Genomic DNA, 21,621 nt, shown 5'->3' with positions numbered 1-21,621 from the left:
CACTGCTGCTACTTCTTTGCAATGAAAACTTGAGAAGTTTTTGTGTTCATAAGACTTTTCATGTGGAAAAATGGTCCTCTTGAATGCAGCGCAGGATACTGGTCTGTATTTGGAGCTGAATAAGTTTACACCACCCCAGAGGAGCCCTGCTGACACACGAATGCGAATTGAAAAGCAATTAGTCATATTTTCTTAAGCAGTGTAAACTATCATCTTTTAGAGGGTCATCTCTTAACGATTTGAGGAGATTTGTGATTCCACAGCACTGAAAAAATGTAATTTTCCATTGTTATAATTTTGCACTCATATGAGGAAGAACTATGACTTCTGATAACCGGCAAGACTGTAGACGCTGAAGTGAAAGGAAGAGGGTTATTGTTGGAGGGGAGGAGGAGGGTAAGTGTGTGCAGGTGTGTGTGTATGAGATGAGGGAAAGGGAACTTTCAACCAGAAGTTCTAAGCTACAGAAAAAACTGGCGATTTTATGGTAGTTTCCATCACTCCTCTACAGAGGTGTCTTGAAACAAAGAAAGCTCGTTCAACAAGTCTGGAGACAGAGAAAACAGTCCACTAGCATTTATACGTTAGCCTAGATCATACATACATATATACACATATACATATATGTACATATACAGACAAATATTTACACCAATACACACACAAATTCCTTTCGAAAACTGTGCAGCCGCCAGTCTTTCAAAATGATAAAACCTTCCTACGGTAGAATTTCTTCACGACAAGGATTTTAAGAAGTTATTGAAAAGTTATCAGAACTAAATGAAATCGGGTATTTGTCCTCTTTATTAGAGCAGGAGAACAGAGGGAGCTATCGCTCCCTGGGGGGGAAGCTCTCAGAACCCGGCCCTAACCCCAGGGAAACCGGCAGACGAAAACCATCAGCCCGGAGCAGCCTGGGGCTTGGGTGACCGGCGTCACCCACTCCATTTAGGCAGGATTCGGATTCGGGGAACCTTCCCTCTCGCGGAGCCTCGCAGAGAGGCGGCTCCCCCAAGCCGCTCGCGACCTGCCAAGTGACAATCCTTCGCTAGCCCCACATTTGCTGCCCGTCTCCCTGCCCCTCCTGCCTCAGTCCCGAGCCTCGCGGGGTTTCCATTGGGCTGCTCTGTGGCGCCCGCACGCCCCGCAGCGGCGGCGGAGCGCGGCCCCCGGGGACCATCGGGGTCAGGCCCGCGGCGAGGGCGCCGCATCCGGATTTCGTCGCGTGGTGCCCAGAGGCTGCCTCCCGGGCGCAGGCGCGAGCCCAGCACGCCTAGAGGCCGGCAATCCGAAAGCTCGCGCGGCGGCAAAAGAAGCTGTGGGCCCGGGGGTCGCCGAGGAGGAGGAGGAGGAGTGTTGGCAGCGGGCTGGCTTGGGCACAGCCCGCGGGCCGGTGCAGAACTTCCGCCCCTGGCCAGGATCCCAGGGCCCCGGAGCCAAACCCCTCCCCCTGTCCCAAGTGTCCTCCAGAGGCTGGCCCGGCCTCGAGGTCACCTGGATGCTAAAGCCAGGGCCCAGCTCCCACGCCCTCTCCCCGGCCCGGGGCCCTCGAGCTGAGTCCACAGGCCCTCCCTGGGCGAGGCCCCCTCTTCCCCTCCCCGAGCTGCGGCCGTTGCTGGAACGGTCGAGGCTTCTGGCCCAGCGTCTCCCACCTGGATATTTGCCTAGCGACGACCGCCTCAGTCCTTTACGCCACATACAAGAAACTTTCATCTCAGTCTCCCCCGTCTCCACTCTCCTCCCTCTCCCCTCTTCTTTTTCTTCTCTTAATCCCGGGCTTTTATGGGTTGAGCATTTAAAAAATTCGCCTGCAATTTGGGATTAGATAAATACTCTCATTCGGGGGGTTTTATTAGTAAGCCTTTTTGTCACATTTGAATGGCACTAAATTTCCATAGTAAAAATCGCACAGCTCAGGAATAAGAATTAGGGAATTCCCTGGCAGTCCAGTGGTTAGGACTCTGCTTTCATGGCTGAGGGCACAAGTTCAATCCCTGGTCAGGGAACTGAGATTCTGCAAACTGCGTGGCATGGCACGGCCGAAAAAAAAAACAAGAAATAAGAATTAACTTGTCAAATTTAAAAAGTCATCACAAGATTCTGGTCCACTCTCTCAAATATTGTCTTAAATCAATATTTGATTCTTATAAGTTTCAATACAGATCCATTTATGGGTGGTTTAAATTAACGACATGAAATTTGGATATTTAAGACTGCACAAGGCAAGTATTCAGCCTCGAAGAGGGGTATTAACAAAGGCAACAAGGACATAGACCTGTATTCAAGCAGTTCTTACTGTAGAAGGGGAAGGACAGAAGTGAATTCAGGCCAGGAGGTGACAACCGCTCTAACAGAAACATGGACGAAATGGTCCGAGAGCATGGAGATGCTTGCCACTGGCTGGTTTCTGATAAGGGGGGGGGGGGGAAATCGTGCTACTTGATACCTCCCAACTTCCCCGAGACCGCGGCAGCATCTGGAACCGAGAGCGCCCGGCTCCCGCTTGGCGGGCCCTGGGGACCGCCTGAGCACATTCCAGCGCGCACTGCCGCCCCACCTCGCCGCGCCGGACCTCGGCCCAGCGCCGCAGCTGCAGGCCAAACGGGGCCGGGAGGAGGCGGGAGTGCGAGAGTTTGCGGGACTGGGACAGGGCACGCACCCAGGCCTGGGAGGGCTAACCCAGGCACACAGCGCGCAGGCCCCGGCCGGGGTAGCGCCGGGCTAGGGACGCAGTGCCGCCGAAGCTCACCCCAGGGCGCCGGCATACTCTTCCCCCTCACACTAGTGCGCTCCAGCCCGCGCCTTTCCCCAGAACCGAAAGCGGGGGTGTATTTCGTTTTTTCCCTTAAATCTCTGCACATTTCGGGGGCTCGGAGTCCTGGGCCTCGCGGACTATTCCCCGCGGGGGCCTGCGCGAGCCAAAGGTGTGTCCCCGTTCGGGTCAGCGCTGCGCTCTGCGCAGTTTCTTTCCCTGTTAAGTCTTTTTCTTGTTCATGTTTTTACTTTTCTCCCGTTCTTTTATTGTTTTCTCTCTCTCTTTCTCTCCCTTTTGTGAATGGGCCGCGGTGTCTTTGTTCTGGAGAGAAGCGCCCGTGTCGCCGACTTTTGTGAACCAGAGAAGGATCTTGTAAAACCTTTTCTCCTTCATACTTCCCCACTCCCACCCCTCCTCTTTTGCCCCTTTGATTAGATGTTCCCTCATCGTCAAAAAAAAAAAAAAATGTAATTTCGTTAGCCTGGCGGCCACTTTCTTTGAACATTAGCTCGCTTTCAGCTCCAACTTCAATTAGAAGGAGTTGATTTTGAGAGATCAACAAAAGGACCGACCAAAGCCTTATTAAAGGTCCTAAGAAGATCTCCCGGGTTCTTTGAGAAGCAGTTAAGGAAACAGTGTGCCCTCCATCATATTCTGTTACCGTATTTTATTCGGACTCCAAAGGAAAGTGTCGCTTGGGGGAGGGGGAAGCACTTTGAAGAGCGGCGGCCGCGGCCCCTTTTCACTCAGCGGGCTCCCCCTTCCTTCTCCTCTACCTCCTCGCCCCGCGCCTGGTCCGCTCTCGGTGCCCGACCCTGCGGCCCCGCAGCGCCCGCGCTCGCCACCGCGAAGCGCCCGGTGGCTCCTTGACTCGCCCTCACACTTATTCCGGTTCAAACTTTTCACTCCGCCTGTTGAGGTGGAGGGGAGGGGGGATTAGGAAGAAGCGGTAGGAATTCCTCGAAAGGGAGTAAAGTGCCTAATATTCAGGAGGAGGTGCCATTTAAAAGAATTGCCTTACTCAGTGTTCGGGCGAAAACACTTTTTTTTTTTTTTTGCGCTTTGACAAGTCCATCCAGGTAGAAGTGTTTGAGAAGTTTGTTCGATTGGGAAATGGGCTTCGCCAGTACGAACGATCCGGGGAGATCGCTTCAAGGAGGCTCCTGCGGCATGTGGGAAAGAAATTGAGGGCAGGGGTCTGTGGCCACGTTTTCCACCAAATTGTCCCTTGTAAAAGGAGAACGGGAAGGAGACAGTGTGAAAGAGAAAGTTTCCTATCCAAACCTTTCGATTCAGAAGTAGAGTGTGTGTGTAAGGGAGAGGGGACTCTGCGCTCCAACATTTCAAAAGAAGCGTTTAGGATTTGCAAACACCTTTCGTGGGGACTGGGAACACCAGGAGACGCCGAAGACCAGGTAAGTGGCCGTGCCTCCCCTGCGGGTGCTGCTCACAGGCGCGGGAGTCCTGAGGCGCCGAGGCGGGATCTGCGCACTGGGAGCTGCTCCCGCGCTCGGCAAAGTAGCCTGTGCCAGCACTAGCCTCCCGCGGTGTCCCTCTGCGGGTGGTAGCGCGGTGGATGAAGACACTGGGGCCCGCGGCGCCGGGAGAGGGGCCGGGGGCCCGCTCCCCTCCAGCCCGCGGCTCCCGGGTCCTCGCGCCCACCGGGCCGCCGAGCTGGGTGGCGCGCGGGAGAGCGAGAGAACCGGTTCTCCAGCACCTCGCCTCCTTCTGCCACTCCCTCCAGGGCGCCAAAAGGGCGAGAGAAGGGCGGGGAGCCCCGGGGCGGCCTCGGGACCGGCGTCCCCCTCCACGGCCTGGGCTCCCGCGCTGCGCTCGTCTTCCTCGCGTAGCTCTGCGCCGCGTTTGCCGCCAGTCAAGCCCAGGAGTTAGCGCGCGACCGGGGCGGGGCGGGCGGGCGGTGAGGGCGGGGTGCAGGGGGCGGGGGAGGGCGGGGGCGCGCGGAGGTAACCCCCGGCTCGTGCTGCCATTGCCCGGCTCCCTGTCACTCAGCCCGCGCGGGGCCAGGGATTGGCAGCCTAGCCCGGTTACGCACTCACCTCGCGTTCACATACCCGGGGAGGGCATTAGAAAGGTGATCAATCTTCATCAGGCTACATTTCCAATCACCTAAACAACCCGGCCAGACAAGCCACTCCGACAAGGTAAATCGCTTGATTTATTTAGTTTCCGAAGTGCCTCTGCGGGGCTTCCCCAGCCCCCACCGCCTCCACGCTGCAAGGAGTGCCACGGCAACCTCGAGCCACCTCCCAGCTCTGCCCCTCTCACCCCCACCCTCCTCTTGCGGCCCCTCGGCGCGGTCCTGGGCGAGGCAGTGTCTCGGGAGCGTGTAGGGCTTTGCAAACAAAGTGTGTGTGTGCAATAAAGTGAAACCTGGAGGGACACGCACAAAGCCACTGGAAAGAAAGAGAAAGGGAGGAGGGAAGTTGGGGAAAGAAAGAAATCCGGGGGTCCTAGACCAACCGCCCAACCCGGCGGGTAATTCTTGTGCTGCTCTGTTTTGCAGGTTGGCTGCCCGGAAGGTCCGTGTGAGGGTGCGAGGTAGATGGTGAGCGGCCCCGGCAGCTGAGGGCAGGTAAGGAGAAAGCCGGGAGCCGCCCGGGACTCTGGGAACGCGTCGGTTGTTCTTGCCTCCCCGTCCTCAAACGGGTCCCCGCTTCCCAGGTCCCCGGCACGTGGGCGGGGCTGGGAGGCGACCTGGCTCCCCTCTTGCTGCGCTGAGGACCCCGGAGCTCTGCTGCGGCCCCGCGCCCCTCCCCCGCCTCCTCCGAAGTAACCGAGCTGAAGTGATAAGTTTGAAGAAAGTCTGAAAACTCACGCAGCAGCCTAGATGAGTCGCCGCGGCTGATTCCCATTCTCCTTCGGCCCCAGAGCCCAGGCTCTTCCCCTTCTGTCGCCTTCCCTGCAAACTAGGTTCTCCCGGCCCAGGTCCCATGGGGACGGGAGCGGGAGGCTTCTTTAGCTCTAACTTCTTTATTTCCCTAAACTCTCTAGCCCGGGTCCCAGGTCTGCTTTGAGTTCCTTGAAGCGGGGTAAAGCGACAGGTCCTCTGGGGTCTCAGTCCCACACCCCCAGCGCCACTTCCTGACCCCTGATTGTAGCGCCTCAGTTTGGGGGCAGCTGGGGAAGCCAGGCGTCGACCTTCCAGCCCGGGTCAGAGCGAGCTACGCCCCAGAGGCCTAGTTCTCTAGTCTCGATCGGGTCCTGCGGCCGCGGGTTCAGCTAGTAGGATAGGCGGGGAGCACACCGGACCTGCTGCACTCAGGCCTCCCAAATCCGCCAGACCCTTGGGGCGCTGGGCAGGTCACCTTTTAACCCCGGCCGGGACCCCATTGTCCGCAGCCAAGACCGGCTTGCGTTGACGAAAAACGGCCTGCGGCTGTGGCGAGGCGCCGGTGACCTCAGGCGTCATCTTAGAACCGCCACCTGTACAGTGACCCTTTCTGGTCGCCTCTGGGGGACCTGGGCTTGAAACTGTGGTCGAGGTGTGGCTGGGATTCCGGGTAAGCAGTCTTTCAGCGGCTGGGCACAGAGAAGTCAACTGGAAGGGCGGCTGTAGGCTCTAGGGCCGGGACCCAGCCGAGGAGACTTTGGCAGGTCGCACTCTCCCAAGTGGGCAATGCGTCCTGGAGAGGCTCAGGTGCCGCTAGCCCTCCGCAGTGCCTCACCTAGGCTCTCCGGAGTGCGTCCCACTTTCAAAGACGTTTGAAACAACGCCTCATGCTCTGGATCTCCTGCCGCCTGGGGGCCGAGCAAATGTTTTCTTGTGCGGTGTGAGGCCCGTTCCCACCCGACCAGAATTTTGCCTAGTCTTAGCCAACTCTGCGGTTCAGGCTCTGACCTCCCAAGCCTGGCCCTGATTTTAACCTCTCCTCACTCCTAGTGTCGCCCTATGAGTGTCTGGCCCATTCCAAGCCCGAAAAGAGGAGATCATGATCCAACTATTTTACTTTTCAAAGAAGCTGTGGTCTTTGGGCTAAGGCCTTATAGAGCCGAGTTGACCGCCCTGTACAGTTCCATAACCGGCGTCCCCTCCCCATCCTGTGACTCCTTGCCTCGGACAAGACCAGGAAGCCGTGATGGCTGGGAATGACGGTTTCCATGTGTCTCGTGTCTCCATAGGCCGGGCCCCCAGACGCAACAGAGCTTGAAGGACTACGCAGTGGGAGCCCCGCACTGCACCCAGCCCCGGCCCCCTGGATCCTTCGGGGCGCCTCCACCCAGCTGTTAGCATGATGTCTTACCTCAAACAACCCCCATACGGCATGAACGGGCTGGGCCTAGCCGGGCCGGCTATGGACCTCCTACACCCCTCCGTGGGCTATCCGGGTGAGCACTGGCCCCCGCCCCCGGCCCCTGCAAATCTTGGGGATCCCCAGCCTCCCGGGTTTAAGCACAAACTCTGTTGTGGATCGGCCCAGGGAACCGGTTGCCTAGTCTGCTTACGGTGCAGGGCACGCTGCAGGCTCGCAGGGCAGAATCGTGGGTCAGTGAGGATGGCCAGGGCGGTGAAAACATGAGACGTGAGCCCTCCTTGCCTGGCCACACAGGCACCTTGTCTCCCATTGTGCTCCCACTGCCAGCACAGGGCGCATTTACCCACGGATTCGATTTCTCATGGGTGGTGTGTGTGCGTGTGTGCGTGTGTGTGTGTGTGTGTGTGTGTGAGAGAGAGAGAGAGAGAGAGAGAGAGAGAGAGAGAGAGAGAGGATCTATGCCTTTCCCCCCAACATTGAATGAGGAATATGGACACTTGCTAGGCTCTAAGAGGAAGGGCCGAGCTTGCCTTATGCAAAGCGACTGGCTGAGCTGAGGAGGGGGGATTCTCCCTCCCTAATTAAACTGTCCTCTAGACGGGTGGCCTGCACCAACTTTTGCACTGTTGATGTGGACGACTTGAGCAGAATCCTGGCTGTCTTTTCTAGGTTCCAGTCCTTCACCCCCATTTTTTCCCTCGGAAAGTGTTTTCCAGGACGTGTTTCTGCACACCCCTTCCCCACCTTACAGCCAGGGAGAGTGTTGGGTAGGGGGCAGTGAAGGAAGAAAAATTGTATAACTTCTCTTCCTTTCTTAACCTCTGAGAGGCAGGGAAGGGGGCAGCCCTGGAGTACTGGAGACACTGGCTCCCAGTCGCTCACACATGCAGTTTCTCCCACCTGTGGCTGTCAGGCTCGGCCTCCCTGGGGAGTTGTTTTTGCTCGGAGCTCGGCTTTCTTTTGCAACGGCCTGGTTCAGAGCCTGCCAGGGGCCGGTCCGCGTCCTCTAGCGCGAGTCCGCGTGGCCACCACTGACCCGACGCGCCCCCGCGTTTCCCCTTAGCCACCCCGCGGAAGCAGCGACGGGAGCGCACCACCTTTACGCGCTCTCAGCTGGACGTGCTCGAGGCACTCTTCGCCAAGACTCGCTACCCTGACATTTTCATGCGCGAGGAGGTGGCGCTCAAGATCAACTTGCCAGAGTCCAGAGTCCAGGTGCGCGCGCTCGCGGGACTTCAGGGTCGGGGGTGGGGTGCTGGGGCTGGTTGGAGAGGGCCTGGGAAGGGGGGGTCTGGTGTCGGGGCGGGCTTACAGGCTGGGTAGCCCCTCTCAGACTCCCCCTAGCGCTGGGCCGGGCCTGGCAGAGGGGCCAAAGTTAGAGGAGCTAGCTTAGAGCCCTGGATTCCGCCCTTGGCCCCGGGGCGCCTTTGCTATCCAAAGTGCTTTTTAGGATTGCCGGAGGACAAGCGAGGCTCCCGAAGGTAACGTGCCCTGACAGCCCCGACACTTGCCCCTGCCTCTTTGGCCGCCCGAGGACTTGGCAGTTTCCTTCCGGGTCCTGAATTCTTCCTCCGCCCTTGCCTTGTATCCCGGGGATCCTGGAAATGGAAGAGTGGGGCTTGGCCAGAGCCTGGTGCCCTGTCTGGGAGTGCGCCCCACGGGTGGCGCCAGTTTGATTAGACATTTCCTTTGCCCGGAGAGGATGCCGAACGCAAAACCTGGCTACCAGCTTTGCTGTTTCTGTTTTTGCTATGAAAAGGACCCGAAAATACTGTTCGGATTATAACTCAGAACTCTGCTCAAAGGCCTTTTATCTTGCCTTTTTCCCCCCTGAGAGGCTCGAGAGAACAGGAATGCCATGTCTTGTACCGGGGCCTTCCAAGAGGACTGAGAACTTTATGACTGTCCTATTTGGTTCCCCACTTGGAGCCAAGAAGTCCAACGAAATTCTGCCCAGGCTTCCTTCCCTAGTCCCCCGAGTACTGCCTCTGTTCAGCTTCCTGGCCTTGCTCCTGCTCCCATCCAAATTCTCGTCCTGCCCAGCACCTGTCCTGCAGGGGCGGAGGGGCTCCGGCCTCAAACTCGGGGACTGTCCCCCACTCCGCGGCCTGCTCTGTGCCTCTCCGCAGTTTACTGAGCTCTATTCATAGAAGACAGAGCCTCCAAACATACATAGGTCTGTTTGGAAGCAGCCAACAGCATCAGTTTAGAGATGGCTGAACTTCTGGCTGGACAGACACAAATGTTCCGCCCTCTGGCAGAGTTGCGCTGGGGGTGGGGGGGAGTGCACATCCCTACTTTGCCAGAGGAGAGTCTTTGAGCAGAAGGATGGGGGAGGGTGGAGGAGCAGGGAATGCAGGGTCTGGCCGGGTCGGAGATAGGGAGGGGAGGAGGCGTCGATAGGAGAGGGATGCGGATCCTAGGCCGGGTGTTGGTCCAAGGGGCGGGGGAGTGGCAAGTTCTACTCTCCCCCTGACACACTCTCCCCGACCCGGCCCGCTGCAGGTCTGGTTCAAGAATCGCCGCGCCAAATGCCGCCAGCAGCAGCAGAGCGGGAGCGGGACCAAGAGCCGCCCAGCCAAGAAGAAGTCCTCCCCGGTGCGGGAGAGCTCAGGCTCCGAAAGCAGCGGCCAGTTCACGCCGCCCGCTGTGTCCAGTTCCGCCTCGTCCTCCAGCTCCGCATCGAGCGCTTCGGCCAACCCGGCGGCTGCAGCGGCTGCAGGCCTGGGCGGGAACCCGGCGGTGGCAGTCCCGTCGTCGTTGAGTACGCCGGCTGCCTCGTCCATCTGGAGTCCGGCTTCCATCTCGCCCGGCTCAGCGCCCGCTTCCGTGTCGGTGCCCGAGCCTTTGGCCGCGCCTAGCAACGCATCGTGTATGCAGCGCTCGGTAGCCGCAGGCGCCGCCTCTGCCGCAGCCTCCTATCCCATGTCCTACGGACAGGGCGGCAGCTATGGCCAGGGCTACCCCACGCCCTCCTCTTCCTACTTTGGCGGCGTGGACTGCAGCTCATATCTAGCGCCCATGCACTCGCACCACCACCCGCACCAACTCAGCCCTATGGCACCCTCCTCCATGGCTAGCCACCATCACCACCATCCCCACGCGCACCACCCGTTGAGCCAGTCCTCAGGCCACCACCACCACCATCACCACCACCATCACCAGGGCTACGGCGGCTCGGGGCTCGCCTTCAACTCTGCCGACTGCTTGGATTACAAGGAGCCTGGCGCCGCCGCCGCTTCCTCCGCTTGGAAACTCAACTTCAACTCGCCTGACTGTCTGGACTATAAGGACCAAGCCTCATGGAGGTTTCAGGTCTTGTGAGCCCAGGAGTGGGAGGAAGAGAAGAAGAAACGCAACTACCTGCGCCCTCCGTGGTCCCCGTCCAGTTGCTGCTGCTGCTGCTGCACTGCCCGCCTTTGCCTCGGCTTTTCCAGACCTGAAATTTCATGCTCCCAAAAGATGCCCATTGCTGCACTGCCGCCCTCATCTTTGTGCCACTTGCTTGGGGGATGTGCAAACCCTGCCCACCCCTTGGAAGAGGGGACCGGTGCTTCGGCTTGGCCCACAAGTTCTATACGGGAGAGCTGTGTGCTCCCCTCCTCAACCCCTAACGAACTCCTAAGTCACCATCTTCTAGTCTTTCTGGACAGTTATTATGCGCTTGCAGCCTTCGGAGGCTCTTCGCTCTGACTTGCTGTTTGAGCCCTACACTTTAATTTATTCTTTCTGGACACTGGAGTCACTAACTGGCATGTGTCTGCCTGTTGGAGTGCGCCCATACTCTACTCCAAATCAAAACAACCACTAAGCGTTCCTCGCGTGCAGACTGCCGCCCCTTCAGCTGCCCTAAGCCCCACTCCCCGCCTGCAGACCAGAGCTTCCCGGCGTTTCCTCCTCCCCAGCCGGATGCGCTGGGACGAGGCCCGGAGGGAGGAGCGCACCCATAGCCTCTCGCGCACAGCCCCGCCCTGCGTAGAACTGGCTCAGTCTTCCGCTTCGGCGGGAATGCTGTATATAGTCAGGTCCGTTCCAGGGACCACTTAAACTTTTTAGTTGCTGTTGGTTGAACTGAGCATATCTCGTCTTAGAGTCCAAGAAATAGAACTTTAAGATATATACAGCATATATATATATATACACATATATATATAACAAAAGCAAAAAATATTTTCCCTCTGTCCCCTTTCCTCTCTTCCTCAAACGATGGCGCTTTTACTTTTTCAGTTGTTGCAAAGCTTCCCTGCCCTCTCACACCTTCTCCCTCTGTGTATTTATTAAAGAGAATCGTTTGGTTTCAGGAAGCTGCGCGCGGAGGATCGGGAGGGTCTGGGAGTGTGAAGGCAAGAGCCAAGTCAGGGTACAGGGGAGGGGGCTAGTCTGGGCCGGGGCGCAGGACTGAGCCCTTCACTAGGTCTAAGCACAGGGTCGCAGTTCCAGTTAAGAGATCAAAACCAAAAGAAAACAAAAAATAAAAATAAAAATACAGCATTATGGAAAAACAAACAAACCCAGGCCCCAAACCCCGGTTCCAATTCCTCTGTCGGCTTCTCTCTCTTTAAACAACCCTGTTTTGTCTAGTGAGTTTTTAGTGCACCTTCATTCTCCGAAATCTGCGGAGGACCCACGCCTGTATATCAGTTTTGGCTTTGGCCCTTTCGTCCAGTAGGTGGGAAAGTAATTTGTAAATTTGATTTGTCCGATGTGAAGATCGCAAATTACTTGTTGAAATGTAAGGCAGTCCCCTTCCGCCCCCTTTATCTACATTATTTCCCGAAAATAAATGCAAATTAATGAACGGCTTGTCAGTGTTGCTCTTCTGCTTCCAGCCCAGGTCCTGGTCTTGGGTGGGTGGAGGGGACTAAAAAGAGGAACTCCCCCCCGTGTTAATAACCCGCGTGTTAATAACCTGTGTGAAGCTGGAGGCCAAAGAAATGCTCTCCTAGGGAGGGTCCCCCCTCCCGGTCAGCCCGGCCTCTTCCCCCAGGCGTTTTGACCCCGTATCCCCTCTCGCCATCCAGGACAGAGACAGGTGTCAGGACTCAATTCCCGAAGCAATTCCTTTCTCTTCAGAGGCAGGAGCCTGGCACTGATTTCTTCACCCTAATTGCCTGCACCAGAAAGAAGAGGGGGAGGGGAAGAGGGTCGGGAGGCGGGAAAGGATAGGTCTGTAATGCTCTCAGAGCTGAGCCAAAAAGGAAAAGAAAACAAAACGACAAAAAACCGATCCGTGTCTTGCCTGTTGGCAGCAGACGACCTTCCTTTCTGCTGAGCTGTCCCCGGTGGCTTCACGGAGGCCGGGGGAATCCGAGTCATCCCTTCCACGTGCTAAGATGTCCCTTTAAACACTGAGACCCTGCCAGAAGTAGCCAAAATATCTTTGTTCGTATTGCTAAGTTTCTTTAAAACGCAAACACAAAATCTAGAAAAGTCGATAGGGACGCGTTTCACTTTCGCAGGGGAAGAAGACTCCTGGCTCACACAAGGGGGTTCGGAAGGACGGTTCCACCTTCCCCTGAGGAAGACAGGGGTAGGGGTGGGGATGGGGTGAGATGATCCTCCAGAAGACCCAGAGTCCATACTCTGGTTTGAAACCTCCTGGGTGTAAGGCCCAGAAGCTTCTCAACTTGTCCATGGGCGGGAAGGAAATAAGGAAACAACGAAAAGTTTCCTGCGAAGTGACCGACACACCCTATTCTTTTCATTCCGTGTAAGACCTGAAAACACAACGTGAGGCCGGGTTTGGAGAACGACCCCCTCCTCCAGGGTCCCGCGCCGAACTAGGTCTCAGTGCTGCGAGCCCCGACTGGAGGGAAGCCTTCTCAGCCGCGTCCTCCCTCCGGACTCAGTAGGCCCGTCTCGGACTCCGTAGGCCCACGCCTTCCCACCCAACAAGCCCAATATCCCCGACTATTTAAAGGCCCGCAGGAAGGCGCAGCCACGGCCCCTCCCAGCCTGGCCCCGCAGCGCTGCCGGTGGAAGGCGACCCAGCGCGCCGGTTCGGTGTGCGCCGGGGCCCCTGGAATGCGGGGCCCACACGTGCCAGGGAGTCCCTGCCAGCGCAAAGAAGCTTCCAGCTCGCGCGGCACAAGCCTGGGCACCGGGGCTGCAGGGCCTACCGGGCGCTCTCCTCAGCCGACCCTGCCTGGCCTTCCCCAGGGCCGCCCTGGTTCACGCAGCCGCCGCCAGGGCCGCTCGAGGTTCTGGGCTGCCTCCCCCCGCAGCTCCCTGAGGCGGGTTCTGTGCGGCCCAGCGGTCCTCCTGCCTGCGCGGTGGAATGAAACCACGAGATTCGGCTCTGCACCCGCTCGGACAACCGTGTGGCCTCCGGAGCAAGGTACTCAACCCCCTGGGGCTCAATTACGTCGCATTTGTTATTTGGCCCAATTCTGTCGGGGTTGTTCCAGAACCTCACACTTTGGGCCGAGGCTGCGGGCACTTAGGTGAGACGCATTCCCGTGGCCTGGCCCCTCGGCAGCTTCCAGAAGCTTCGGTGCCCATGTACTCAGACAGACGGGGACCAGCGGCCGGGCGCGCGGAGGCCCGGCGGGAGTTCCCGCCCGGGGGATTAGGCCTCGAGAAGAGGCACGTGCTTCTTCCAGGGCCTCCCAGCCTGTGCCGAGGCCCCGCGGCGCTGAGTGGAAACCGGGAGCGGGAAGGCCCTGGGACAACTCAGGCTGCCGGGACGCGGGAGCTCGGGAGAGCGGGGGAAGGTGCGTGGCCGCGGCGGGGGCGGCCGGAAGTGGCCGGACTGGGTGGGGGCGCCCTAGCGGCGCCGAGTGCAGGCGGCGGCGGCGGGAACGCGGCAGGTCCTTCCGGGCCACCTGTTACAGGCAGGTTCTCTGAGAACCGCCCTCAGCTCGCCAGTCTTCTGAGGGAAGAGGTTTGTTTGGGTTTTGGTGTTAGTGACACAATGGAAGCAACTAGAATTGAAGCAATTTAAGGAGATTAAGCAACTTCAGAATACTTAGCAACGTTAAGACGTCAACAGTTTTGTTCCTTTTAGTGCTCAACGAAATCTTCATGTTTTCTACTCATGGCTTGTGTTCTCTGCTCAGACTCTGGGGGCAAAAAAGTCTGCCTTACAGTGAACTTATGTGAGGTTCTTTAGGACTAAAGGATAGGTCGTGTTTGTGTTTTTTAAATAATTTTTTAAAATTCTTAAAACCATCTCAGGAGCACCGCATTAATTTGCTGAAGCTCTGAAAAGATTCAGTGAAGTAACGTCGTTTGTTGTAGAGCTTTTCAGTATTTTATGGTTAGTAGCTACTGAGGGCATATGGAAACATTTCTCAACGTTGTAAATGGTTTTTTTTTTTTGAAAAATATTCTTAAGTTTAAAAATTCTGTGGGGTATTAAACGTGAGAGGAAAAACAGGTAAAAAGGCACCGAATGTCAGCAAATTCATGCCGGATTCAGAGACCAGAAAACCGAGAGGTTTCAATTTTTGTGTCAAAAGAAAATTACCAGTTTTTTCATATATTTTGTTCAAAATAGTTTCACAGATAAATTGTGAATTTTTTTTCAGTTGTGAAAATGATAAATTCATGACTTTGGCAGAATAAATGAATGTTATTGATGTCGTTAGGCAATGACAGGCACTAAGGTTTTCTTTAGAGATACGGAAATACAATGTAACTGATATATTAAATGTAGTTAATATATACATTATTGGTAAAGAAAATCTGTATCATTACTATTCAAGACCAAAAAAAAAAAAAACACCACTTGGCTTCTGTTGCAGAATTAATTTGAGAACAGCATCAAGATATCTTTATAAAATTCCTTAATTGAAAACCTAACAAGTTTTCAAAGAGTTATTCTATATTTTCCATACTGTCTCTCCCTTCCCCCATTGTCTAAAATGAGAATGAAAAAAGCTCATTGGCTCATTAATTTTAACTAGGGAATATTTATATTCAACAATACTTATAGGAAAAACCACCAACTAAAAAAGAATACTAAGTAATAACAATGCATTGTTTATTTGACAAGCAGAAAACATCTCCATTATCTTTAAGAAAGAATCTGTTTAATTAAATGTGTGAGTGTCTGGAATATACTTATTTGAAAAAGAGGGTTTTTTGGGGGGGGAGGGGCTGTGTTTAGTTGATGGAGCCTGATAAAGCAGTTATGCTTCTTAATCATCTTGTTGATATTTATGGATATCTGAAAAAAGAATTGGATTTTTTGGTGGGAGAGGGGAACATGCCATTTTGACCTAGTGATTCTGTAATCATGCTTTTAAAATGAGCTGGATTTTACTTAGAACACTTTAGGTGAAGTCTTCCAGAAGTTTTTAAAAATCAAAAATATTTCCAAAAAACCTTCAGTTATTTAGGTGAAATGGCAGTTACATAAAATAGTCAAAGTTGAAACTGCTTTGAAATATATCCAGTTTTTTCTTAGGGAAAAAAATAAAGCAAAGAAATGTATGGTGTGCTCACAACTAAAATCCATCTCCTAATTATGAAACTATACATTCTTATTTCTAGGACTATTACTTCAAAGATAGGGATATGCTTAAAAATATTTTGGAGTACTTTCTAATCAAATAGTACTTAGGCTCAATTAAATGCCGACCTATCAAAATTTAAACATTGAAAATCTATTGTGTTTCTAAAAATTGTACCTCTCCTACCCGCTTTGAATAATTTACTTGGTGGCTAACGAAATGAAAGACACAAAGTTCCATTCCATTCCAAGTGTCATAAGTACTTTGTTTTTCAAAGGTTAATCTTTATTGAATATCTTATGAAAACTATTTTAGGAAATTTAAAAATTCTTGTAAAGTGGATAGTAAAATTAGGATTTAAGGAACTTGAGTCACAATTTTTTCAGGATTGAAGTAGAATATAAATAAATCATAACTAATTTTGACATTTGGGGTAAAGTTAATTAAAATGTAGGAATAAATGGTCTTTGATTCAACAACTTGGTGTCTAAAGAGCTTATAAAATATTTTTAGTACACAAATATTATGTCTGTTCAAAGCTCTAAATGCTTATAAGATATACCATCATCTGTCATAGCTATTTAAATTCAGGAATCATATTTTCTTTTTAAAGTTTAGTTTAAAAACTTTATTGTGAAATATACATACAAAAGAAAGTATAAAACAGGTTTCTACCATTTAAAAAGAAAGGAAAATATAACCGGAGCAACAAGTTTTCAACAAATACTTTGAAAAGTAGATTTGAGATAGGTCATAATATCAGTGTTTAAATTTGGTGTTACATCAATTATGTCTATTATTGTCCCAGGGATTTTGGTAAATCCTTTAGAGTAGTGGCTATTAATATCTATAGGGACACTTTTTAAGGCAGAAAAACAGTTAAAACCATAGGATATGAAAGTTCTATTGGCCTTTAAAAAATCCATAGGGTTTCTTTTTTGGTAGAAAAACTGTGCTTATATCTACTTATATTTTTTGACAAAGGAGCACCACAAGAATCTATCTTCTTGTTTCCCAAGCATAGATACTTGACCTCATCCAAAGCTGTGGCTTCAACTCTTGATTTCATCACTGGTGATCCACAAATTCATATTTCTAGCTCAGACCTCTCTGTTGGACTTCAAATACCTGTACATACACTGAAAAGAGGCCATTGACTTTTAGCTCTTAGGAAGTTAATGATATGATGTCTGGGTCTTGCTTCAAATACTAGAGGAAGAGAGGGAATGGGTGGAGTATAGATGAAACAAAATTATTATGAGCTTTTAATTGTTGAAGCTGAGTGAGAATACATACAACTTCATTACACTCTACTTTTGTGTATTTAAATTTTCCCATAATAAAAGGTGAGTAAAAATATTAATTTGTGGAAAGTAGTTTTTGCACTGTATTGAGGAAATTGAGCTTCCCATCTTTGGGGCTCATACAGTATTGTTCACATAAATCACTTTATCTGTTCTCAAGTCTTGTGAGGTTGGTTGGTGTGATGCTCAGGGTGGTTTGGTTATTTACTCAAAATCACATAGCTGGTAAGTGGCAGAGTTTGGCAGAACTCGGTCTGCAGAGTCCATGTTCATTTGGCTATAAGAGCTACCTAAAATATGTTAACAAACATTAATTTTAAAAAAAGACACCATATTACGAATCAGATTACCAGATTGACATCAACAAACATGCTTTATCTGAGTTCAAAATTCGAGTTTTGGTAAACTGAAAATTATTTCCTAGGACATTATTACATTTATGTTTCTGGGCATAAATTTGAGTTTTGGTAACTGAAAATTGTTTCCTAGGACATTATTACATTTATGTTCCTGGGCATCACTTCAGTATCATTTAATGAGTGTTCAGAAAGATTAACAGAGTGTTAAATGAGAAGACTAGTCATACCAGGTCTATCTCACCTTTTAATTTCTTATTAATTTTAATTCCTTACTAATTTTTAATTTCTAAGTAATCTTAAAATTCCTTTTTCATGTTTATGAGTAGTGTTTTCTATTCTTGGCTGAGCCTTTTTTGCTTCTCAGAATATTGCTTTGCTATGTTATAGGAGACCTAATACAGGGAAAGTTGTGTAAACCAGATATGGAGTTGAGATTCGGTCAATGACTTGTAAATGAGGCTTAATTTATTAACAGATGTTTGGAATCTTTTTTCTAACTATGCTAACTTCAGAACTTCTCTTCAAGTTTTGAAGTTTGTAGCTTAATTTTAAAAATCTCACTGAGCAAATCCTTGTCTTTCTAGGGTAAATTTTATTTTTCAGAGCTAACTCTGAAAATTAAAAAATGGGTTAACAAGCTGGGTAATATGGATCACATAACTTTATAGATACTGATTTCCTTTATTGAAAAGCAAAAGCAGAAGTCTTGTTTAAATTGTATCTTTATTTCCTCAGGTTTTAAAAACCGTTCATCTCATGAGTCTATTCCTGCTACTGACCTCTTCAATTTTCCTCTTACCTGATGTAAAAAAACAAAGGTTGTCTGTTCATTTTTACTAATGTTTGGAGAAGGAAAAAACTAGCATCTCTTTTCTCCCTGTATTTCTTCGGGTGAGACATGAACTAATCGTGTTTTCAGATCAGCACCTGATAATTCCTGCATGTCTTTTTTTTTTAAGATTTTTTTTTTTTTTTTTTTGCGATACGCGGGCCTGTCACTGTTGTGGCCTCTCCCGTTGCGGAGCACACGCTCCAGACGCGCAGGCTCAGCGGCCATGGCTCACGGGCCCAGCCACTCCGCGGCATGTGGGATCTTCCCGGACCGGGGCACGAACCCGTGTCCCCTGCATCGGCAGGTGGACTCTCAACCACTGCGCCACCAGGGAAGGCCAAGATTTTTTTTTTTTTGATGTAGACCATTTTTAAAGTCTTTATTGACTTTGTTACAATATTCCTTCTGTTTTATGTTTTGGTGTTTTGGCCGTGAGGCACGTGGGATCTTAGCTCCATGACCAGGGATCGAACCTGCATCCCCTGCCTTGGAAGGTGAAGTCTTAACCACTGGACAGCAAGGGAAGTCCCCCTGCATGCCTTTTCATTTGTACATTTTGGAATTGAGATCCACCCCCCTTCCCGAGGTTGTATTCCACTAAATCTGTTATTCCAAGAGGGATTAGAGGTCAGTGGGGGTCCTAGAGTAAGAGAAGTCTAAGAGATAGGACTAAGTTTCTCTTTACTTGAAGTGCTTGGCACAATGGCAGGCACATGGTAGGTCTCAAAGATTTGTTGAGTGAATGAAAGAATGAAATCCAGTCATCAGACTTGAAACAGATTTAAATGCAGTTTATCTCAGAAATAGAGTTGTCCTTTTTCTTTGTGGTATTCAGTTAGTTTAAATGGATTAGATAGCATGTTTTCTTTTTTTTTTTGACATGTTTTCTTAATCTCTTTTAATCATCCTTAGAATCAAGATCTTTTGGTTACTTCTTACTTTTACATCTTTTGTTAGATTTAAGACCATTTCAAAATTTAGTTCATTAAAATTTTAAGCTATAAAATATATTTTAAAGTCCACAAAATGTATATGTATGTTTTATCAATTGGTTATCAACTAATTATGAAATCACCACATTGAGGTCAAGGAGTGGAGCATTATTGGGACCACAGAAATCCCTGAGTATCTCTTGCCCGTTACAAGCACTTCTGTGTCGCCAGAGGTAATCACTATCCTATCATTTATCGTAGATGTTTTTCTTGCATTTCTCTTTTATATATATATATATATATATATATATATATATATATATATACATTTATTTATTTATTTATTTATTTATTTATTTATTTTTGGCTGAGTTGGGTCTTCGTTGCTGTGTGTGGGCTTTCTCTAGTTGAGGTGAGCAGGGGCAATTCTTCATTGTGGTGCGTGGGCTTCTCATTGTGGTGGCTTCTCTTGTTGTGGAGCACGGGCTCTAGGCATACGGGCTTCAATAGTTGCAGCACACGGGCTCAGTAGTTGTGGCTCATGGACTCGAGTGCAGGCTCAGTTGTGGTGCACAGGCCTAGTTGCTTCACGGCATGTGGGATCTTCCTGGCCCAGCGCACGAACTCATGTCCTCTTCATTGGCAAGCGGACTCTCAACCGTTGTGACACCAGGGAAGTTCCTGCATTTCTCTTTTAACTTCACCACCTGTACATGCATTCATAAACAATGTGTATTTATTTTGAATTTTATATCAAGTTATTTTTGTAACTTGCTTTTTTCACTTAACATCATGTTTATAAGATTCATCCATGTCATTGTGCATTTCTGTAGCTTCTTCACTTTCATTGCTATATGCTGTATAATATTCCATTGTATGAATATACTCCAATTTATTTAATTTAAAATTTTTATTTTATATTGGAGCATAGTTGATTTAACAATGTTGTGTTAGTTTCAAGTGTACAGCAAAGTGATTCAGTTATATGTATACATCATTTGTACTACTGTTGATAGGTATTTGGGATGTTTCTAGTTTGGGGAAATTATAAGGATGCTGCTCTGAACATTCTTTTATGTGTATCCTGGTGCACATAAAGATGCAAATCTCTAGAGTATATCCTAGGAGTGAAATTTCTGAGCCATAAGGGATGCATATTTTCAACTTGACTAGATACTGGCACAGTTTTCCAAATTGGTTGTGTTAATTTATATTCCCAAATAGTGTATGAGAATTTCAGTTGCTCCATATCTTTGCCAAAGCTTAGTATTATTAACGTTTTAAAATTTTGTCAATTTGTTGGGTGTGTAGTAATATCTCATTATGGTTTTTAATTTGTATTTTCTTGATTACTGGTGAGATTGAGCCCCTATTCTTATATTTGTTGTTTATATGGGTATCTTCTTTTGTGGAGTGCCTATTCTTATATTGCCCTCTTTTTCTTTTAGATTGTCTGCCTTTTCTCTTTGATTTGTAAGAACTCTTTACATATTTTGAATTCAAGTCCTTTGTCACTTATATGTGTTGCATATATTTTTCCCATTTTGTGGATTGTCCATTCATTCTTTCTTGAAGTGTTTTTACATAGCCGAATATATTAATCTTTTGCCTTATGATTGGTGTCTTTTGTGTGTCTTTTTAAGGAAATCCTTTCTTACCTCATGATCATGAAAATATTTCCCCATATTTTCTTATCAAAGATTTCTTTTAAAAGTTTTGCCATAGATATTTATCATCTGACTTTTTTGTAGTATGCAATATTTGGCAATGGTTCCTCTTCTTCCGTCTTGAAACTTCATCTGCTCACATGACTGCAAATGTCATCTTTATGTTGCTAATTCCAAAAATCTGTATTTTTGGTATTGACTATACTCATTAGCTGAGATCCTTATTTCCAACTGCCTCCTGGATCTTTCCACTTGAATGTCTTGCAAATATCTGCAAATGTATCAGCTCAGAGCTCATTTAAAAAAATCTTTATTGTTTTCTGTTTAGATTAATCATCATACAAGCCAAAATACATGGTGGAATCTCTGACTCCTCTTTTCTTACCTTCTTCATCCAAATACCCATCATGTCCAAGTGATTCTGCTTCTGAAATGCATGTCAAATCCATTCATTCCCTTCTCTCCAGTTCTACAATTACTGCTCAGAGTTCTACCTAGTCTGGTATAATAGCCTTCTTATTGGTTTTCCTGCCTTCCTTCTATCCCCCTTCTCTAGTCAGTCATTCACACTGCCACAGAGTTTTCTTTCTAAGACACAAATCACACCTCTTTGCTGCTTTTATGGCTTTTCGTTGCCTTCATTATAACAAAAAGTTCAAATTCCTTTACATGGCTTCTACCACTACTCTGCAGAAATCTCATGTTTTAGCCACACCAGGCTACTTATTGTTTCCCAAAGAAGCTGTGTACTTTCATTGTGCCTTTTTTTCATGTTGTTCCCTCTGCTTGGAATAGTCTTCCTTCTACCTCTTCCCACTGGGAAAATCCTATTCCTTCTACCACCATTCCCAGAAAGAATTAATCCTTCCTGTCTCTGGGCTTCCCATAGCACTTTGTTTATACCTTTATTGCAGTACTCGTGATATTGCTTTATATTTATTACTTTATGTAACTGTCTCCTATGCCAGACTATGAGGTTTTTGAAGACAGAGAATATGTTTTATTAATCTTTTTATTCTCAGAATCTAGCAATACCTGGTAC

General features: G+C 49.6%; 1 protein-coding gene across 2 annotated transcripts; it reads left to right on the top strand.

The window, feature by feature from the left end:
* Window positions 1–4,821: 4,821 nt before the first annotated feature.
* Window positions 4,822–11,827, top strand: OTX1 (orthodenticle homeobox 1). 2 transcript variants are annotated; one of them, XM_007464123.1, is made up of 5 exons: window positions 4,822–4,917; window positions 5,280–5,348; window positions 6,896–7,102; window positions 8,093–8,244; window positions 9,535–11,827. In XM_007464123.1, the coding sequence occupies exons 3-5, from the start codon at window positions 7,006–7,008 to the stop codon at window positions 10,351–10,353; spliced, it is 1,068 nt and encodes a 355-aa protein (XP_007464185.1). In that variant the 5' UTR covers window positions 4,822–4,917; window positions 5,280–5,348; window positions 6,896–7,005; the 3' UTR covers window positions 10,354–11,827. The 2 variants fall into 2 exon arrangements, with proteins under 2 accessions (XP_007464185.1, XP_007464186.1); XM_007464124.1 differs by having other exon boundaries at window positions 4,851–4,917; window positions 7,978–8,244; window positions 9,535–10,620.
* Window positions 11,828–21,621: the final 9,794 nt, after the last annotated feature.

This window comes from Lipotes vexillifer, unplaced genomic scaffold (genome assembly GCF_000442215.2).
Source record: "Lipotes vexillifer unplaced genomic scaffold, Lipotes_vexillifer_v1.1 scaffold311, whole genome shotgun sequence".
Classification (NCBI taxonomy): Eukaryota; Metazoa; Chordata; class Mammalia; order Artiodactyla; family Lipotidae; genus Lipotes; species Lipotes vexillifer.
This window is presented reverse-complemented; position numbering and strand designations above follow the sequence as displayed.

Coding starts and splice junctions, on each gene's coding strand:
- OTX1 (XM_007464123.1), top strand. CDS start 7,006: ATGATGTCTTACCTCAAACAACCCCCATACGGCATGAACGGGCTGGGC. Junction 7,103..8,092: donor CCCCTCCGTGGGCTATCCGG/GTGAGCACTGGC, acceptor GTTTCCCCTTAG/CCACCCCGCGGAAGCAGCGA. Junction 8,245..9,534: donor TGCCAGAGTCCAGAGTCCAG/GTGCGCGCGCTC, acceptor GGCCCGCTGCAG/GTCTGGTTCAAGAATCGCCG.